The following is a 15,522-nucleotide window of genomic DNA, read 5'->3' as shown; positions in this document are numbered from 1 at the left end:
GGAGGTTGAGCCGTCTTTGGAGTGATTATGTTCAGAGATATTTGAAGGCCCGCACGTCCGAGGGTGGGGCGTCTCCCAGACGGCCTTTCTCCTGGCTGCAGTGGCTTCCCCCCTGGCAATCTCAAACTCCTGCAGGAAGGTAGGTAGATCTGTCCGTTGGTCGGCTTTCTCGATCCTAATTCAGACCTTCTGCCGGCCTTGAGCCTCTCCGACAGGATCCAAAACGCTTCCCCACGCGCGGCGGTGTTGGTCTGGGGTGCAGAGTGCGGAGGACCCGGGTGGGCCGGGGCTGGTCTGGGGTGGTCCCCGGGGACCCTGGGCTGGGCCGTGCGTGTGGGCGGAGTGGGGCGGGACGCCTGGCAGCTCTGGGAGGCCCCGCCCGCCCCCCTCCCAGCTCCCCGGCGCGCAGCGCTCAGGCCCTTAGAAGGTGCCGCCCCGGGGCTGGGCTGTCGGTGGCCTCAGCGCTCGGCAGGCGCGCACTCAGCTCCACACCCGGCTCTCTCGGCATCTCAGACCCGGGTAAGTCAGGGGGTCCCACCTCCGTGGCCCTCTTCCGGGGCGCAAGTGGCCTAGTCGGGCAACCCCGGGGGGCTCCTGGAACCTGCGTTTCCGGACGCGCAGCGGGCGCCCTCCAGGCTGGAAGCGCCGAGACCCCCGGAGTGGGAGACGGGATAGGATGATCAGCCTCTCCCCTCCTTTCCTTCTGGCGTTCTCACTTACTTATACAACAAACGCATAGGAAAGCATCTCACCAACATACAACAACGAAAACATTCCTCCATTATTAAGTTATAGACATTCTTGTATAATATTTGGAAAACACTTACATGCAACTTTCAAAAGAAAAGAAAATCAAAACCATTCACGGGACCTGAGTCCCCACTTTTTTTCAAAGACCTTCAGCTGTTTTGGGGGACCAGCTCTTGGGCCTTGGCATCTCCCTGAGGAAAGGGCATGGGACGCGAGAACGTTACTGATCTCTGATCTTGATTGTGGTAATGGGAAAAGTGGGGAACTTTAGAAGAAAGTTGACTAAGTAGCAGAGACGTGCACATGTGCCCAATCTATTGCATAATACTTTGCCCCCCGGATTTGTCACATTACTCTATGTGAATTGACAGTTCATTTGAGTCCACATTTAGATTAAGAAGGAGTTTTCAGCTCCGTTAAGGAAGGACCTTGTCAATAACCATAGCTGTCATGAATGGTCCAGGTCGTGGGGACTTTGCTGAGTTCACACAGTTGCTTAAATTCAGCCGTGACTCTGATTTCCAATCACCAGGAAAAATCCCTCTGCTTTTTTCTGGCCAGTATCACACAATCATCAGGTGAGCCGAGGATCCATTGGAGGAAGGCATCATCTGTATCCAGAGGAAATAGCCAAGGATATTCAGGTAGGACCTGCTTTTGATAGGTTATTGGAAAATGAATTGTTTTGAAAATAAAGCTCACTTAGAAGACATCAGAGGGACTCATTGCTGTCGTCTTAAATCTCTGAGGGTGAGACAGCTCCTGTGTGGTTTCGGTCTTTCTGGTAGTTGAAAGAAACACTTATTATTCATGTGTTCACGCATGCCTGCCTGCATTCGCTGAATGTTTATTGCGCTCCCACCATATGCCACACACTGTTCTAGTGGCTTAGGATGCAATGAAGAACAACCCATGCAAAGATCCCTGCCTGCAATAGCTTACATTTTGGTGGGAAAGACAAACGTTGAACAATCAACGTCATAATTAAGAAAACTTTATTATATTAGAAGGTGATAAGGACTCTGGGAAAGCGGGAAGAAAAAAAAGGTTAAGAGTTTGTGCTCTACTGTTAACAATCACTGACTGCCCAAATTTTTTTTTAGAAATAAGGTGGGTTACAGATATATATATATAGTATATATACAGTATATATATAGTAAATCTTAATAAACAAAATGAATAACAAAAATACATTAATAATATAAATATAAATAAATAATATAAAATTTAATATATAAAAACATACTACATTGCAAGAGGTTTTCCTTTGATTACTCAATAATCTATTTCCAGAGCATAGTATACTTTATCAATTATTCACTCACTTTCCCATTGTAGTGGTATTGAATCTAATACTTTGCTTCCCACTTAATTCCGGAAAACCTTATTGAAATATTCTGGGTGCTGGAGTGGGGACAAAGGTGAGCAAGATGGTCTCTGTCCTCTGGGACCTCCTGGGAGAAAATGCCCAGACAAGTCTACAAATGATTAGAAGTTAGAATATGACTGGCGCTGTAGGAAAGAAATATACAAGGGGTCAAAGAAGGGGAGAGGATTCTGGATCAGGGTCAGACACAGTGTGGATATGAGCTGGCATTTGAAGGGCCAGTAGGATTTTAACAAGGGAATATGGTGGGAATGCCTCACCTACAGCAAGAACAGCAAACATAAAACAAGAGACCGGATACGGTGGCTCACGCCTGTAATCCTAGCACTTTGGGAGGCCAAGGTGGGCGGATCTCTTCAGCCCAGGCATGTTGAGCCTGGGCAACATGGGGAAACCCCGTCTCTATTAAAAATACAAAAATTAGCGAGGCATAGTGGCATGCACCTGTAAACCCAACTACTTAGGAGGCTGAGGCAGGAGAATCACTTGAACCCAGGAGGCGGAGGAGGTTGTAGTAAGTCAAGATCGCGCCACTGCACTCCAGCCTGAGTGACAGAGCGAGACTTGGTCTCTAAAATAAAATAAAATAAAATATAGCAAGAGCTAGGAAGGCCGGGGGCTGATTCCATGCTGCACAAAGACCTGGGGTATATACTCAGGGTAGACGCCATCATTCTCACTGTTCAGGTGAGGAAACTGAGGCTCCCCAGATTTATGTCATTTGCTGAAGATGAGAGTCCTTCCTTCCCTCCTGATGTGTGACTTTAGCTGTCATTCATTATCCGTCCCCAAACGCCCACCCATGTTTTCATATTGAGTATGATGGAGTCTCCTCACCATCTCGCTGCCTGACTCTCTGAGTATTCAGTATTTATATTTCCATCCTTCACACCCCAGACTCTCTCTTCATCACCAATAGAGAGGTCTGGGAAGCTCCTGGTAAAAGCACCAGACTCAAGCCACACCCCACATTCCCACTGGGAGGTGGCAGAAAACACTTTCCTAATCAGAGAGGACAGTCTGATTCTGGCCCTCTGGATGGTTTCATTCTGATTCCTTGAGAGACCCTGGCCACCTTAGTGCCCACTGACTCTGGGGAGAGGGGAAGGATAGAAGACCAGCCAAAGCCAGTCAAGTGCCTGGAAGCATCTGGTGGCCTTGGGTGGCTTCTTTTCTGCTAGGAGGGAAATATTCCAATATTTGGACATAGTGTTGTGATAAAGATGAAAACAATAGACAGTTGGTTCAAAGGACAATTGACTCAGAATTCTCGGCTCAATAAGATCATATTCACCAAAATGAGGTTTACCCGTCATTGCTTTTACCCTAATTCTGCTTCTTAAACCAAATGAGGCCAAATGATGATGTTAAGACTGGATGCTCTTTCGAAGAAATACTTAAGGAGTCCTGTCAGGCGTGATAAAAATACCCAGAGTCAACCTAGGGAAGTAAGTTAAGGAGCCCTGTAGTTTATCTAGGATTGACCTGGGGCTGGAACCCAGATTCCTGAGCTCTGACTTCGACATTCCTGTCTCCTCTACTCACCCCTAGAATCTATTCCTTTTAGAAGAAAGCTTGGAGTCAGCCACAAGAACCTTACCCAGTCACTAAATGCTTAAGAAAGAATGATCAGGAACTGGGGGAATTTGCTAATAATAATAAAAGAATGAGAGGGGTGCGCTCAGGGCAGGGGGCTTGAAGAACAGCTCCTCTGTTTACGACACATTCAACAGGGGTCTGAGGTCACAGTGATGAGAGGCCCAAACTTGTGGCCTCCCCATGAACAAATGCCCTACACATCTCCCCTGCAGGATCAATGGGACAGGGCTCAATATTGGGATGAAGGCTGTAGTATTTACTTGGGAAACCTGCTGTCTACAGCCTGCCCAGTTTATGCACAGGTAGGCCACAGTTGGTCTTAGAAATAAAGGCTTTGGAAAATTTAAAAAAAGAAAGAAAGACTGAGAGTTTCCCATGCTGGGAAAGCTTCTGTTCTGAAAGCTTCCAGGCTGTTATCAGTGCTGATAGGCGACACAGCCGGAGCACGTGGGAGAAGTCAGAAGAGGTGGTGTGTGCCCGGAGCAGCGAGGCGCCACCCACTGCCCTCTTCTCCCCTGGGTTCAACTGGGGGCCTTACGGAAATCCAGGGAGTTGGAGGCCCCGTTGGTCTCCATTTGCAGGTGTCTCACTCAGCGCAGCTGTGCAGAGCCCTGTATCCTGAGTGATTTCCAGTAGATTAGCAGCTCTGGGTCTAAGCTTTTAAGAAAAAAAAAAAATTGCACTACCCTTGATTAGGGGCAGCATTCACATCTCACAACCAGGCAGAAGCAGAAACGGCCAGGAATCCACCCCACTTTCTGGGCCCGACAAGGCCACAGTTTGGGAATGTTCAGCACAGGCCAAGCTTCAGATGGATTTTGAACATCTCTGGCTCCTACCATTTCTGCCTCCCCCATCCCTCTACTCACTGTGCAAGCTGAGGGGGCAGGAACAAGGATGATTTCTGATGGCATATTTAGGTAAGAAGCCAACCCCCATTTGCATGGATCCAATGCTACCTGATAAAAGTGGCCTATTCCTCAGCTACTTTGAGCCTGCTTCCTCTGTACAAGGTCCTGGGAATTGCTCTTTTCTATACTAATAATATGTGAGTCAATTGCTAAGAGATGACATTTTAGATGTATTTTTGGTTGGTTGTTTTGGTTTTAATTTTTATTTTTTAAGTTCCAGGGAACATGTGCAGGATGTGCAGGTTTGTTACAGACATAAACGTATGCCATGATGGTTTGCGACACCTGTCAACCCATCACCTAGGTATTAAGCCCGGCATGCATTAGCTCTTTTCCCTAATGCTCTTCCCCACCCACCTTCCCCCGACAAGCCCCAGTGTGTGTTGTTCCCCTCCCTGTGTCCATGTATTCTCATTGTTCAGCTCCCACTTATAAGTGAGAATATGTGGTGTTTGGTTTTCTTCTCCTGCGTTAGTTTGCTGAGGATATGTATTTCTGATAGGAGAGATTACTTTTGGCAAGCCATCTCATCTCTAAGGAGCCCCGTTTTCTGAAAATTAAGATTGTTGGATCAGTTGCTCTCCCACTCTGTTTGAGTTCAACCATCTGAAAGTGCAGCCATGGGGCATGTGGGTGCTTTGGCCTCATGTATAATAGAAATGAACCTAGAGAATCTGATATAAAATCCCAAATGACATGCAGATCCAGACTCTGTCATTTACACCATGCTGACTATTACGAAGACATTTCCAAACTCATTTTGAGACTCATTACACAAAAATACCATGGCGACCCAGCCTAGCAGGCATTGGGGGTATGGAGGACATTTAGCAAAAGCAATGCAATAAATTACATGCAAAGTTTTAAAAAAAATGCCTTAAAAATATAGGGTTGTTATTTGAAAGGCAGTTAATTAGCTGGACTTAAGCTCTGACAGGCGAATTGTAATTGAAGGCACCAGCGTGCGTGAGAATGGGGACAGCTGAGGTTACACTGAAGACTGGAGAGTTTCTTTCTGCAATTTCTCTTCAGACTGTATCAGAGGCAAACAAGACCAAAAAAGAAAATGTAAAAAACAAACAAGATTTGAAAAACAGTCAGTGAAATCATATTTCTATATTTTTGCAAAATTCTTCCAGGTACCTTGCAGCACAAAAGGCCGATTGGTCAGTTTCCTAGGGTCCCACACCACAGCCCAGTGGTTCTCAATCTTAGCTACAAATTAGGATCATTTGGGAGGTTTCTAAAAAGTCTCTGAGTCAGGCAGGAACCCAGACCAAAGACATTAAAATCTCCAGGGGTGAGATCCGGGAACCATTATTTTCTAAAAGCTCCCCTGGTGATTCCAATAGATCACCAAGCAGGGCCTCCAGACCAGCAGTATTAGCACCACCTGGGAATGTGTTAGGAATGCAGATTCCCAGGCCCACTCCAGTTCTACCGAATCAGAAACTCTGTAAATAGAGCCCAGCAATCTGCATTTTTTTTGAGACAGAGTCTCACTCTGTCACCCAGGCAGGAGTGCAATGGCACAATCTTGGCTCACTGCAACCTCCGCCTCCTGGGTTCAAGTGATTCTGCTGCCTCAGCCTCCCAAGTAGCTGGGAATACAGGCGCCCATCACCACACCTGGCTTATTTTTGTATTTTTAGTAGAGACTGGGTTTCAGTATGTTGGCCAGGCTGGTGTCAAACTCCTGACATCAACTGATCCACCTGCTTTGGCCTCCCAAAGTGCTGGGATTACAGGCGCAATCTGCATTTTAACAAGGTCATTCTAAAGCATTCTAAAGAACAAGGCTGAGGATGGTTTGGGCTTGGGAGGTTTTCAAAGCAGATGTTTTTGGTTGCTTCTTTGGACATAAGAAAGTCCATCTGGTTCTAAGTAACAAGTCTTCTCAGTGAACTCACTATTATGAATTAATTGCAGATGTTACTCTTAATTTGCTGTATGGATTTATCAGTTTTAAACCAATTAACATGTGGACCTTCAAATGTCACCTGCCATGATCCTACCCTCGCATGGTCATGAAGTTGTAAAGACTCTCTAACAGTAATTGGTGGCAGAATTATTTGCCAATTGTGATCATTCTGGGTTTTTGGAAATTACATCATGGTATCAGGTCCAGGTCTGTCTGTTTTCTGGGGCAGGGTTTTATGCATTCATAAGTGGTTTCGGGTCATTTAAAAAGAAATGATTGAGCATCAAGTTTGGATCTGTTACCAAACAATTCCTGCCTACCCTGATGGTTAGAATGGGGCTAAATGCTAGTTTTGTACAAGAACAAGTACCTGAATCTCTTGAGCCCAGGCAGCTTAACCCCTGACAGATCTCTACATAGACTCAAAGCCTAGAAACCAGGAAAGGCCACAAACAATCTTTGATTCTCATTCATGTCTGATCTCTCCACAATGTAGAGAAGAGAGCCGCCATGGTCAGCCACAGGAAAGCCAAGCCTAAATCCCCAAAGCCCCAAATCCTTGGGCTGCAATTTCTTAACGAGGTAGAAAAACCAATAAACTCCTACCCAGGACCACTGAGTGTGCACCTGCCACGTGCCACGTGCTGTCAGCCACTCTACACATCTGCTCAGTGATTCAACAGCCCGCAAATGTCAGTGGTGTTTCTCACTACTTTGGAAAGAAAAAAAAAACTTGACTGAACAATTCTAAGGAACCTGTCCAGGAACATGTGGCCAGGAAGTAGCAAAGCTAGAATCCAAACCTGGGGTAGCAATGGAATCCCAAAATCTGAGCTCTTTCTTCTCCTCACTCCTGCCTTCTGAGACTGTGGTTCAGGGTGGGAGATGACTGCCCTTCTGGAAAAGGGAGTCAGTTAAAGCTTTGGAGCAGCTCATTGGCATCTGTTCATTGGAGTAAGCAGGTTATAAAGAGTCAAGCCCCACTGGTCAAAAGGTATTAAGTTCTGGTGGCATCTATTCGATAAACACTCATGGGCAGCTCCTGTGTTGCTGTGTGCCCAGCACTGGGCTGGATGGGCAGGGCAGGGGTGTGATAAGGGGCCTGGAGGTCCTGACCATGATGAGGTTAGCAGGGGTCATGGTGTGCACAGTGCTGACCCAGCCCCACGCATCAGAGCAGGCTTCAGGAAGGAGGTGAGAGCTGGGCTGAATTTTAAGCATGAGTAGGCATTGCTGAGAAATTTCACGGGCCAAGAAGAAGGTGCAGTCTGAGCTGGAGATGCACAATGTGTGGAGGCTCTGGGGCCAGCAGGGACCATGGATCATAGGGTCTGGGCACAGTGGCAACAGTGGAATTGGAGAGGGATGCAGAGACTCTCAAATTTAGGGCCTGTATCCATGCAGAAGACTAGGAGTTTCACCTTGAAGGTGGGGTGGAGCCAAGGAAGGCCTTCAAGATGGGAACTGCCATGATGAGATTGCAGTCATCAGTGAGAGTGATGCAGATTTTGGAGTGAGTGGTGTTGCCACTCAGCTCACTGAGGCATGGGCCAGTCTCTGACAGGACAGGGTGGAGTGTTAACTTTAAGGAGCCTGGGGATGGCCAAAGGGAACCGTCTCCTTAGCAGGTCATTGGACGCATGGCTCTGGAGCTTAAAGACAGCCCTGGATCATGGCCATGCAGGTGAGCCTGGAGCAGGTGCAGTCACCCTGGGAGACAGGAGAGTAGGAAGAGAAGAGAGCAGGTAACAGAACTCTGAGACACAGCCACAGTTCAGAGATAGGTAGAGGAAGAGGGGCCTTGGAAGGGTGTCAGATGTCTTCAGCTGGTGCTGGGTTCAGGGTATGTTTTACAATTAAACCAATTCAATGAAGAAATAGCTCTGGGTCTAAGCTGGAGAGGAGCCAGGTTTCTGAGGTTATTTGTCCTACACAAGATGATGTGCAATGTCACAGTCCCCATCCTGGCTGGGAAAGACAGTGCCATCCCGGCAAGTGTTGGAATTTGTCTTTCCATAGCGATTCTGGCCATAAACTTTCTTCCCAAATACATCATTCACTTGTAGTTACAACAGTTCCCCCGAGGCCATGTTCTACTCCAGGCCATGTTCTACTCAGCTACTTCAAGCTCCTAAGAAGTGAGCAGGGGACAAGCAGGGTGGCTCATGCCTGAAATCCCAGCAATTTGGGGGGCCGAGGTGGGTGGATCCTGTAAGCCCAGGAGTTGAAGACCAGCCTCAGCAACAGAGGGCAACCTCACCTCTGCAAAAAATACGAAAATTAGCCAGTCATGGTGGTGCATATCTACAGTCCCATCTACTCTGGAGGGTAGGGTAGGAGGATCACCTGAGTCCAGGAGTTTGAGGCTGCAGTGAGCCAAGATTGTGCCACTGTACTCCAGCCTGGGTGACAGAGTGAGACCCTGTCTCAATAAAACAGAAAAAGAAAGAACTGAGTGGGAGCACTTATGTGTGATAAGCTCCCAGTGGCCCCCTCTGGCTTGAGTTTGGAATGTGACATCAACAACTTGGCCTCGGGGCTTTTGTTGCCCAGCAGGAACTGGGGGTAGAGGCTGGCATTTGCTCAAACCTAAATAAATAAATAAATAAATAAATACAAACAAGACCTGTTTTTTTTTTTTTTTTAGCTTACCAATGATCGCAAGGTCACCTAGATGGGGTTTCCACTTGAAGACAATTTTTCCAATTCCCAGGCCCACTCTGAGTATACAGGGACAGTGATATTAAGATTAAATGATAGGGAAAATGTTCACTTTCTGCATAGCCAGCGAGTAGCGAATGGAAATAAAAGGCAATCCATGTACCATTGCTCAATCAAGAGAGGGCATCGTGTAGACCCAAGACGGCACGTACCATGGACTAGGGAGCATGTGAGCTCACCCCTCTCACCTGAGGTTTTAAGATTGTGTACGTGTGTGTGCGTATGTGTAGGCAGGGAGGGAAAAACATAGCACAAGCTATGACACTGGCCTCTTCGAGGGGAGCTCTCTATGAAATCTCCCTAGACATTCCGAAGCCCACCATCTGACAGCGTGGGTTTTTCATTCAGATGAATGTAACTGTTCATAGAGAGATGCTCCATGGTGAAATAGACCACCTATTGCACGTTGCCTCCAAGGGCGACCAGTCTGACTGGTCTTGCATAAGCCCCCAGGAACTAGTTGTATGAGATGCCTGATTTTTTTTAGGTCCATAGGAGGTCAAGGATGGGGATATTTGTCTCCCCCTTGTTTATGGAGTCAGCAGCCACAGCAGTGTCCATCTCTGGGGGAGAAGGCAGAGAAAAGAAGTGGGTGTTCACCATGGGTTGTATACAACCATTGGAAGCAAGGGAATGCACACACCCAGCACCACAAGTGAGCCACAAAAACACAGTCATGAGGAAAAAGAAGGAGACTGAATGAGTTGGATGACCTGATACCATTTAGGTAAACCAAAATGCACACATGCGACCCCATACGCCACAATATGCAGCAATGCATATTAAAGAAGCTCGTTCTGATGGTCACCTATAGGTGTGGAGATTGGGGGTGGTGGATGGAAATAGAAGGGAATCAATGTATCCATTCATCAATCAAGAGAAGGCATTGCACAGACCCAAGATGGCACACGCCATGGCCTGTGGAGTGTCAGCTCACCCCTCTCACCTGAGATTTTAAAATTGTATACTTGTGTGTGCATACATGTGGGTTTTGGCCAATACGTACTTTTTGATTTGGGGCTGCATTTTTCCTTTAAGAGGTGTGCCTGGGAAGTTCGAGCTGCAGCAGTGGAACCGTAATGCCCAGGATGATCCTGTCTAACACCACAGCGGTGACGCCCTTTCTGACCAAGCTGTGGCAGGAGACAGTTCAGCAGGGTGGCAACGTGTCGGGCCTGGCCCGCAGGTCCCCCCGCAGCGATGACGGCAAGCTGGAGGCCCTCTACGTCCTCATGGTACTGGGATTCTTTGGCTTCTTCACCCTGGGCATCATGCTGAGCTACATCCGCTCCAAGAAGCTGGAGCACTCGAATGACCCGTTCAATGTCTACATCGAGTCCGATGCCTGGCAAGAGAAGGACAAGGCCTACGTCCAGGCCCGGGTCCTGAAGAGCTACAGGGCGTGCTATGTTGTCGAAAACCATCTGGCCGTAGAACAACCCAACACACACCTTCCCGAGACGAAGCCTTCCCCATGAACCCCACCACTGGCTAAAACTGGACACATCCTGCCTGGAAACCTGATTTTCTAATCACATTCCTCTCGTACTCTTTATTGTGATGGATACCACTGGATTTCTTTTTGGCTGTTGTAAGGGGTGAGGGGTGGATTAATGACACTGTTTCACTGTTTCCCTAAAATCATTCTTTTGTGATAGACTGTCAGTGGTTCCCCCATATCTGTCCCTGCCTTGCTAAATTTAGCAGAATCCCTGAGGACATGGCCTCTGAGAATAGCAGCTGCATTTCCCAGACTCCCTTGCAGCTAGCAAGGTTGTGTGACTAAGCCCTGCCCAGTAGGCATGGAAGTGAAGACTGTAATGTCCAAGTAATCCTTGGAAAGAAAAGAATGTGCCCTTTACTTACCTTGTCCTGCTTCCCAGTGGCTGGATGTGGAGGAGGTGGAGAGCAGTTATGAGTCTGGGAAAGAACGGGGCACTCAAAGAGCCACACACATCTGGGCCTGGGCGATGTGGATCCTCCTTACCACCCACCAGGCCAGATTTACAGGAGAGAGAAATCCACTCCACTCTTCCTTAAGCCACTGTTATTCTGATCTCTGTTAAGGTCGCAGAATCAATGCCCTTACTGGTACACCTACCTTATAGGACTGAACCTAAAGGCATGACATTTCCATACTTGTTACAAGCACACACCAATTCTGCCCTTGTCACTTCTGTGCTCACTCTTGTGGCTCTATCCTCCTCCTGCCCTTCCACCTTCCACTCCTCCCTTGCACCCACCCTGCACACATCTCCCTGAAAACACACAGGCACATACACTCATATACATAGACACACATACACACCTCAATCTAGAAAGAACTTGCTTCGTACAGGGCTGAGATGGAGGAGAAAAAAATGCCCCCTTCAGAATGCATACCAAGGGGAAGGTGCTGGGTCACTGTGGGAGCAGGGAGAGGTGCCCCCACTCCCTGAGAGCCAGGGGAAGGAGTGGCTGTGGGCAGAGAGGGATACATAGCACTGGGGTGGCAGGTCCTTTTGAGGTGATGGGCTGGTTTTGTGAGTTGAATTGTACCCCCCAAAAAGAGAGTTGTACCTGTCTTTTTGGGGGGCGCAACTTCTGTGCCCCCCAATTTTGGGGGGTACAACTTCTGTGCCCAAGAGTGAGCACAGAAGTGACAAGGGCAGAATCGTTGTGTGCTTGTGACAAGTATGGAAATGTCGTGCCTTTAGGTTCAGCCCTATAAGGTAGGTGTATCAGCAAGGTGTATCAATGTGACCTAATTGGGAAATAGAGTCTTTGCAGATGATCTAGTTGAGATGAGGTCATTGGGGTGGGCCCTCACCCAATATGACTGGAGTCCTTATCAGAAGAGGGAAATTCAGACACAGACGCATAGGGAGGACACCATGCCGTGACAGAGGCAGTGGGTGCAGTGACACAGCCGCAAACCAAGGAAGGCCAAGGATGGATGCACATCCCCATCCCAAGAAGCCGGGAAGAAGCCAGGAAGGCTCCTCTCCCACAGGTTTCAGAGGAAGCACAGCCCTGCTTGAATTCAAACTTCTGGCCTCCGGAACTGTGAGTCAGTGAGTACCTGTTGTTGAAGCCACCCAGCTTGGGATACTCTGGCAGCCTACTGCCAAACAGTATTGGGATACTATAGTGAGTCCATGCAGCACCTCTCACCCACCCAGAGACGGAGCTGCTCTGCCTTCCAGTGGGGCACCTGGAGGGGCTGCCCCAGCAGATAGAGAGGACCTCCATTCTGCCACCTGCCTTGAGAGGGTCTCCAGCTGCCATCTGTAGCATCAGAGTCCTCTGCAGTGCGACATCCTGAAAGCTCAGCTGCCTGGGCATTCCTGAAGAGTATGGAATATTTAAATGAAACATATTTTTTTTAAACCTAAGATAAAAGCAGCCCGTGTGCATCTTGGGCCATCCTCAAAAGACTTGGTCTTGTGAGGTTCTAGTCCTTGTTTCACATAATAAACACTGGCATGGCTCAGCCCCTGAGTTACCACAGTCCTTGAGATGAGTGGTTCTTTGGGTTACAAAGTCCTCTGAACATCTAGTGAGAGCTGTGATCTTTGCCCCACCCGAATAATGCATATGGACACCACACCTTGCCTACCGTTTCCAGGGTTCATGATCAGTAGCAGCCCAGCTATGCCTGCCGCGTCTCACGGCCCCTGTGTAAGCCAGACCCTTCTTAGGCAGTTGCATATTCCCAGACTGAGGCAGGGCAGGTTTGCAGAGAGAGACCCAGAGTGCACGTGACCCGCAGTGTGATCCCTGGCGCGCACTGACTTTGATATTCCAGGCACACGGACTGGCTTTTTATCACCACTTCATTTTCCCCACTAAGATTCCTGTGCCTTTTAAGGCAGAGGGAGAGCCCTGTGGCTTTAGTCTTCCCAGGCCTTAAAGGGCCCTTGTCTTCACTTACAAACCTCTTATCTCTTCCTCTCCTTCCTCTTCATTTTAAAGGGGGAGAGGGAAAAGTAACCGGGAGACAAATTGAGCCACATATTTTCAGACACTTGTTACCATATTTTAAAATTTGGCTTCGCATACACAGAGTCTTTGCTATGCACCATGTACTGTTCTAAGCTTCTTAAAAATAGAATCTCAATTATTATTTTGCATGCAATACTCTATGCATTCATTAGCTAGGACAACAATGCATTTGCAGTATTGAGATTTCATTAAAAAATTAAAGCCATTTACTATGATCTGTGATGTGTGTTCTTAATATCACTATGATACTTCTAGAAGATGGTTATCAGTTCTTGCAATGCTTTGATGAGGCAGCCCCACGGACTTGGGAGTAAGGAAGGTAAGATTGCATGTGGATAATTAAACTCTGCCATCAACACACAGTGTGTCAGAACAGAGAGATGTGGGTCCCTCTGATGACTGCAGATAGAAAGCAAGTGAAGCCCCAGGTGGAGACAATGGCAAACTGTGGCACCTCCTGCCTTGTAAAGGGGAGGCTGCTGTCAACTCCTGGCATTTGCAGCCAGCCGCGAATGTGGGCACAGTCCAGACGGAGCAGGGAATGTGGACACCATCTAGACAGAGCAGGGAATGTGGGCACTGTGTAGACAGAGCAGGGAATGTGGACACCGTCTAGACAGAGCAGGAAATGTGGGCACCGTCTGGATGGAGCAGGGAATGTGGGCACTGTCTAGGCAGAGCAGGGAATGTGGGCACCATCCAGACTGTGGGCACCGTCCGGACAGAGCAGGGAATGTGGGCACTGTCCGGACGGAGCAGGGAATGTAGGCACTGTCTGGACGGAGCAGGGAATGTGGGCACCGTCTGGACGGAGCAGGGAATGTGAGCACCGTCTGGACGGAGCAGGGAATGTGGGCACCGTCCAGACAGAGCAGGGAATGTGGGCACAGTCTGGATGGAGCAGGGAATGTGGGCACCATCTGGACACAGCAGGGAATGTGGGCACCATCTAGACACAGCAGGGAATGTGGGCACCATCTAGACACAGCAGGGAATGTGGGCACCATCTAGACACAGCAGGGAATGTGGGCACCATCTAGACAGAGCAGGGAATGCGGGCACCATCCGGATGAACTTCTGGGTATTGTTGGAGAAGCTGTGAACTCTTCTAATGTTTGCACATTGGCAACTAATTTACTTTTTAAAACTTGAGTGGGTCAAACAAAATACAACCCTGAGCTGGATTCTGCCCAGAGACCACTGATTAACTGCCTGTGCTTTACAGAAGAAGAATAGCTCCCAGGCAGGCCCACGCCACACCTGAGAGAAGCATAAACAGACTCAGGGCTAGGACGTGGTGGCTCACGCCTGTAATCCCAACACTTTGGGAGGCTGAGGAAGGTGGATCACCTGAGGTCAGGAGTTTGAGACCAGCCTGGCCAACACGGTGAAACCCCATTTCTACTAAAAGTACAAAAATTAGCTGGCTGTGGTGGCGGGTGCCTGTAATCCCAGCTACTTGGGAGCCTGAGGTGGGAGAATCGCTTGAACCCGGGAGGTGGAGGTTGCAGTGAGCCAGGAGTGTGCCACTGCACTCCAGCCTGGGCGATAGAGCAAGACTCCATTTCAAAAAAAAAAGAAAGAAAGAAAGAAAGAAGAAGAAAGAAGGAAGGAAGGAAGGGAAAGAGGAAAAGAAAAGAGAAGAAGAGAAGAGAAGAGAAGAGAAAAAAGAAAACAGGAACAGGCATGGCAGGAACAGGCATGTCCTCGAGTGTGGTCCTGGGGCCAAGGGACCCAGAGGTCCCAGCCTCATGATGAAAGTCTGTATCAGGCTGTCCTTACCTGACACTGTGAGAACATCCCATTAATCTGATCCTCTCATTCAGATTCTGGATTCCATAATCTTTGCATCTCCAGGCCAGGCTGTGTGAGCACAGAATAATGCACGTGGCTCTCTTGAGAGCGTGCCCTATCTAAAATCCACATCAGTGTATGACTTCTCTATGGGCGCAAATGAGATGTAAACACTAGATCAGGTGAGGAGAGATAAGTAAAGGCTACCAGTGCTTGAAGACAAAAGAAATGGACATAAAGCTATGAATGGGTAGATAGGTGCTGGTACTTTTTTTTTTTTTTTTTTGAGATAGGATCTGGCTCTCTCACCCAGGCTGGAGTACAGTGGTGCAATCATGGCTCACTGCAGCCTCGACCTCCCAGACTCAAGCTATCCTCCCACCTCAGCTTCCTGAGCAGCTGGGACTATAGACGCAAACCACCATGCCCAGCTAATTTTTTCCAGGGTCGGGGTG

At 48.2% G+C, this 15,522-nt stretch overlaps 1 protein-coding gene and 1 non-coding gene across 3 annotated transcripts; both read left to right on the top strand.

Annotated features, from left to right (window-relative positions):
• The first annotated feature begins 437 nt into the window (after positions 1-437).
• On the top strand, positions 438-13,482 carry KCNE1 (potassium voltage-gated channel subfamily E regulatory subunit 1). Of its 2 annotated transcripts, NM_001132604.1 has the most exon segments (3): positions 438-519; positions 1,312-1,394; positions 10,328-13,482. In NM_001132604.1, a coding segment is annotated over 1 exon segment (390 nt). In that variant the 5' UTR covers positions 438-519; positions 1,312-1,394; positions 10,328-10,377; the 3' UTR covers positions 10,768-13,482.
• Positions 3,810-3,937, top strand: LOC112130566 (small nucleolar RNA SNORA11). Its single transcript, XR_002912813.1, has one exon. It is a non-coding gene; the product is annotated as a small nucleolar RNA SNORA11 (small nucleolar RNA).
• Positions 13,483-15,522: the final 2,040 nt, after the last annotated feature.

Source organism: Pongo abelii, chromosome 22 (genome assembly GCF_028885655.2).
Source record: "Pongo abelii isolate AG06213 chromosome 22, NHGRI_mPonAbe1-v2.0_pri, whole genome shotgun sequence".
Classification (NCBI taxonomy): domain Eukaryota; kingdom Metazoa; phylum Chordata; class Mammalia; order Primates; family Hominidae; genus Pongo; species Pongo abelii.
This window is presented reverse-complemented; position numbering and strand designations above follow the sequence as displayed.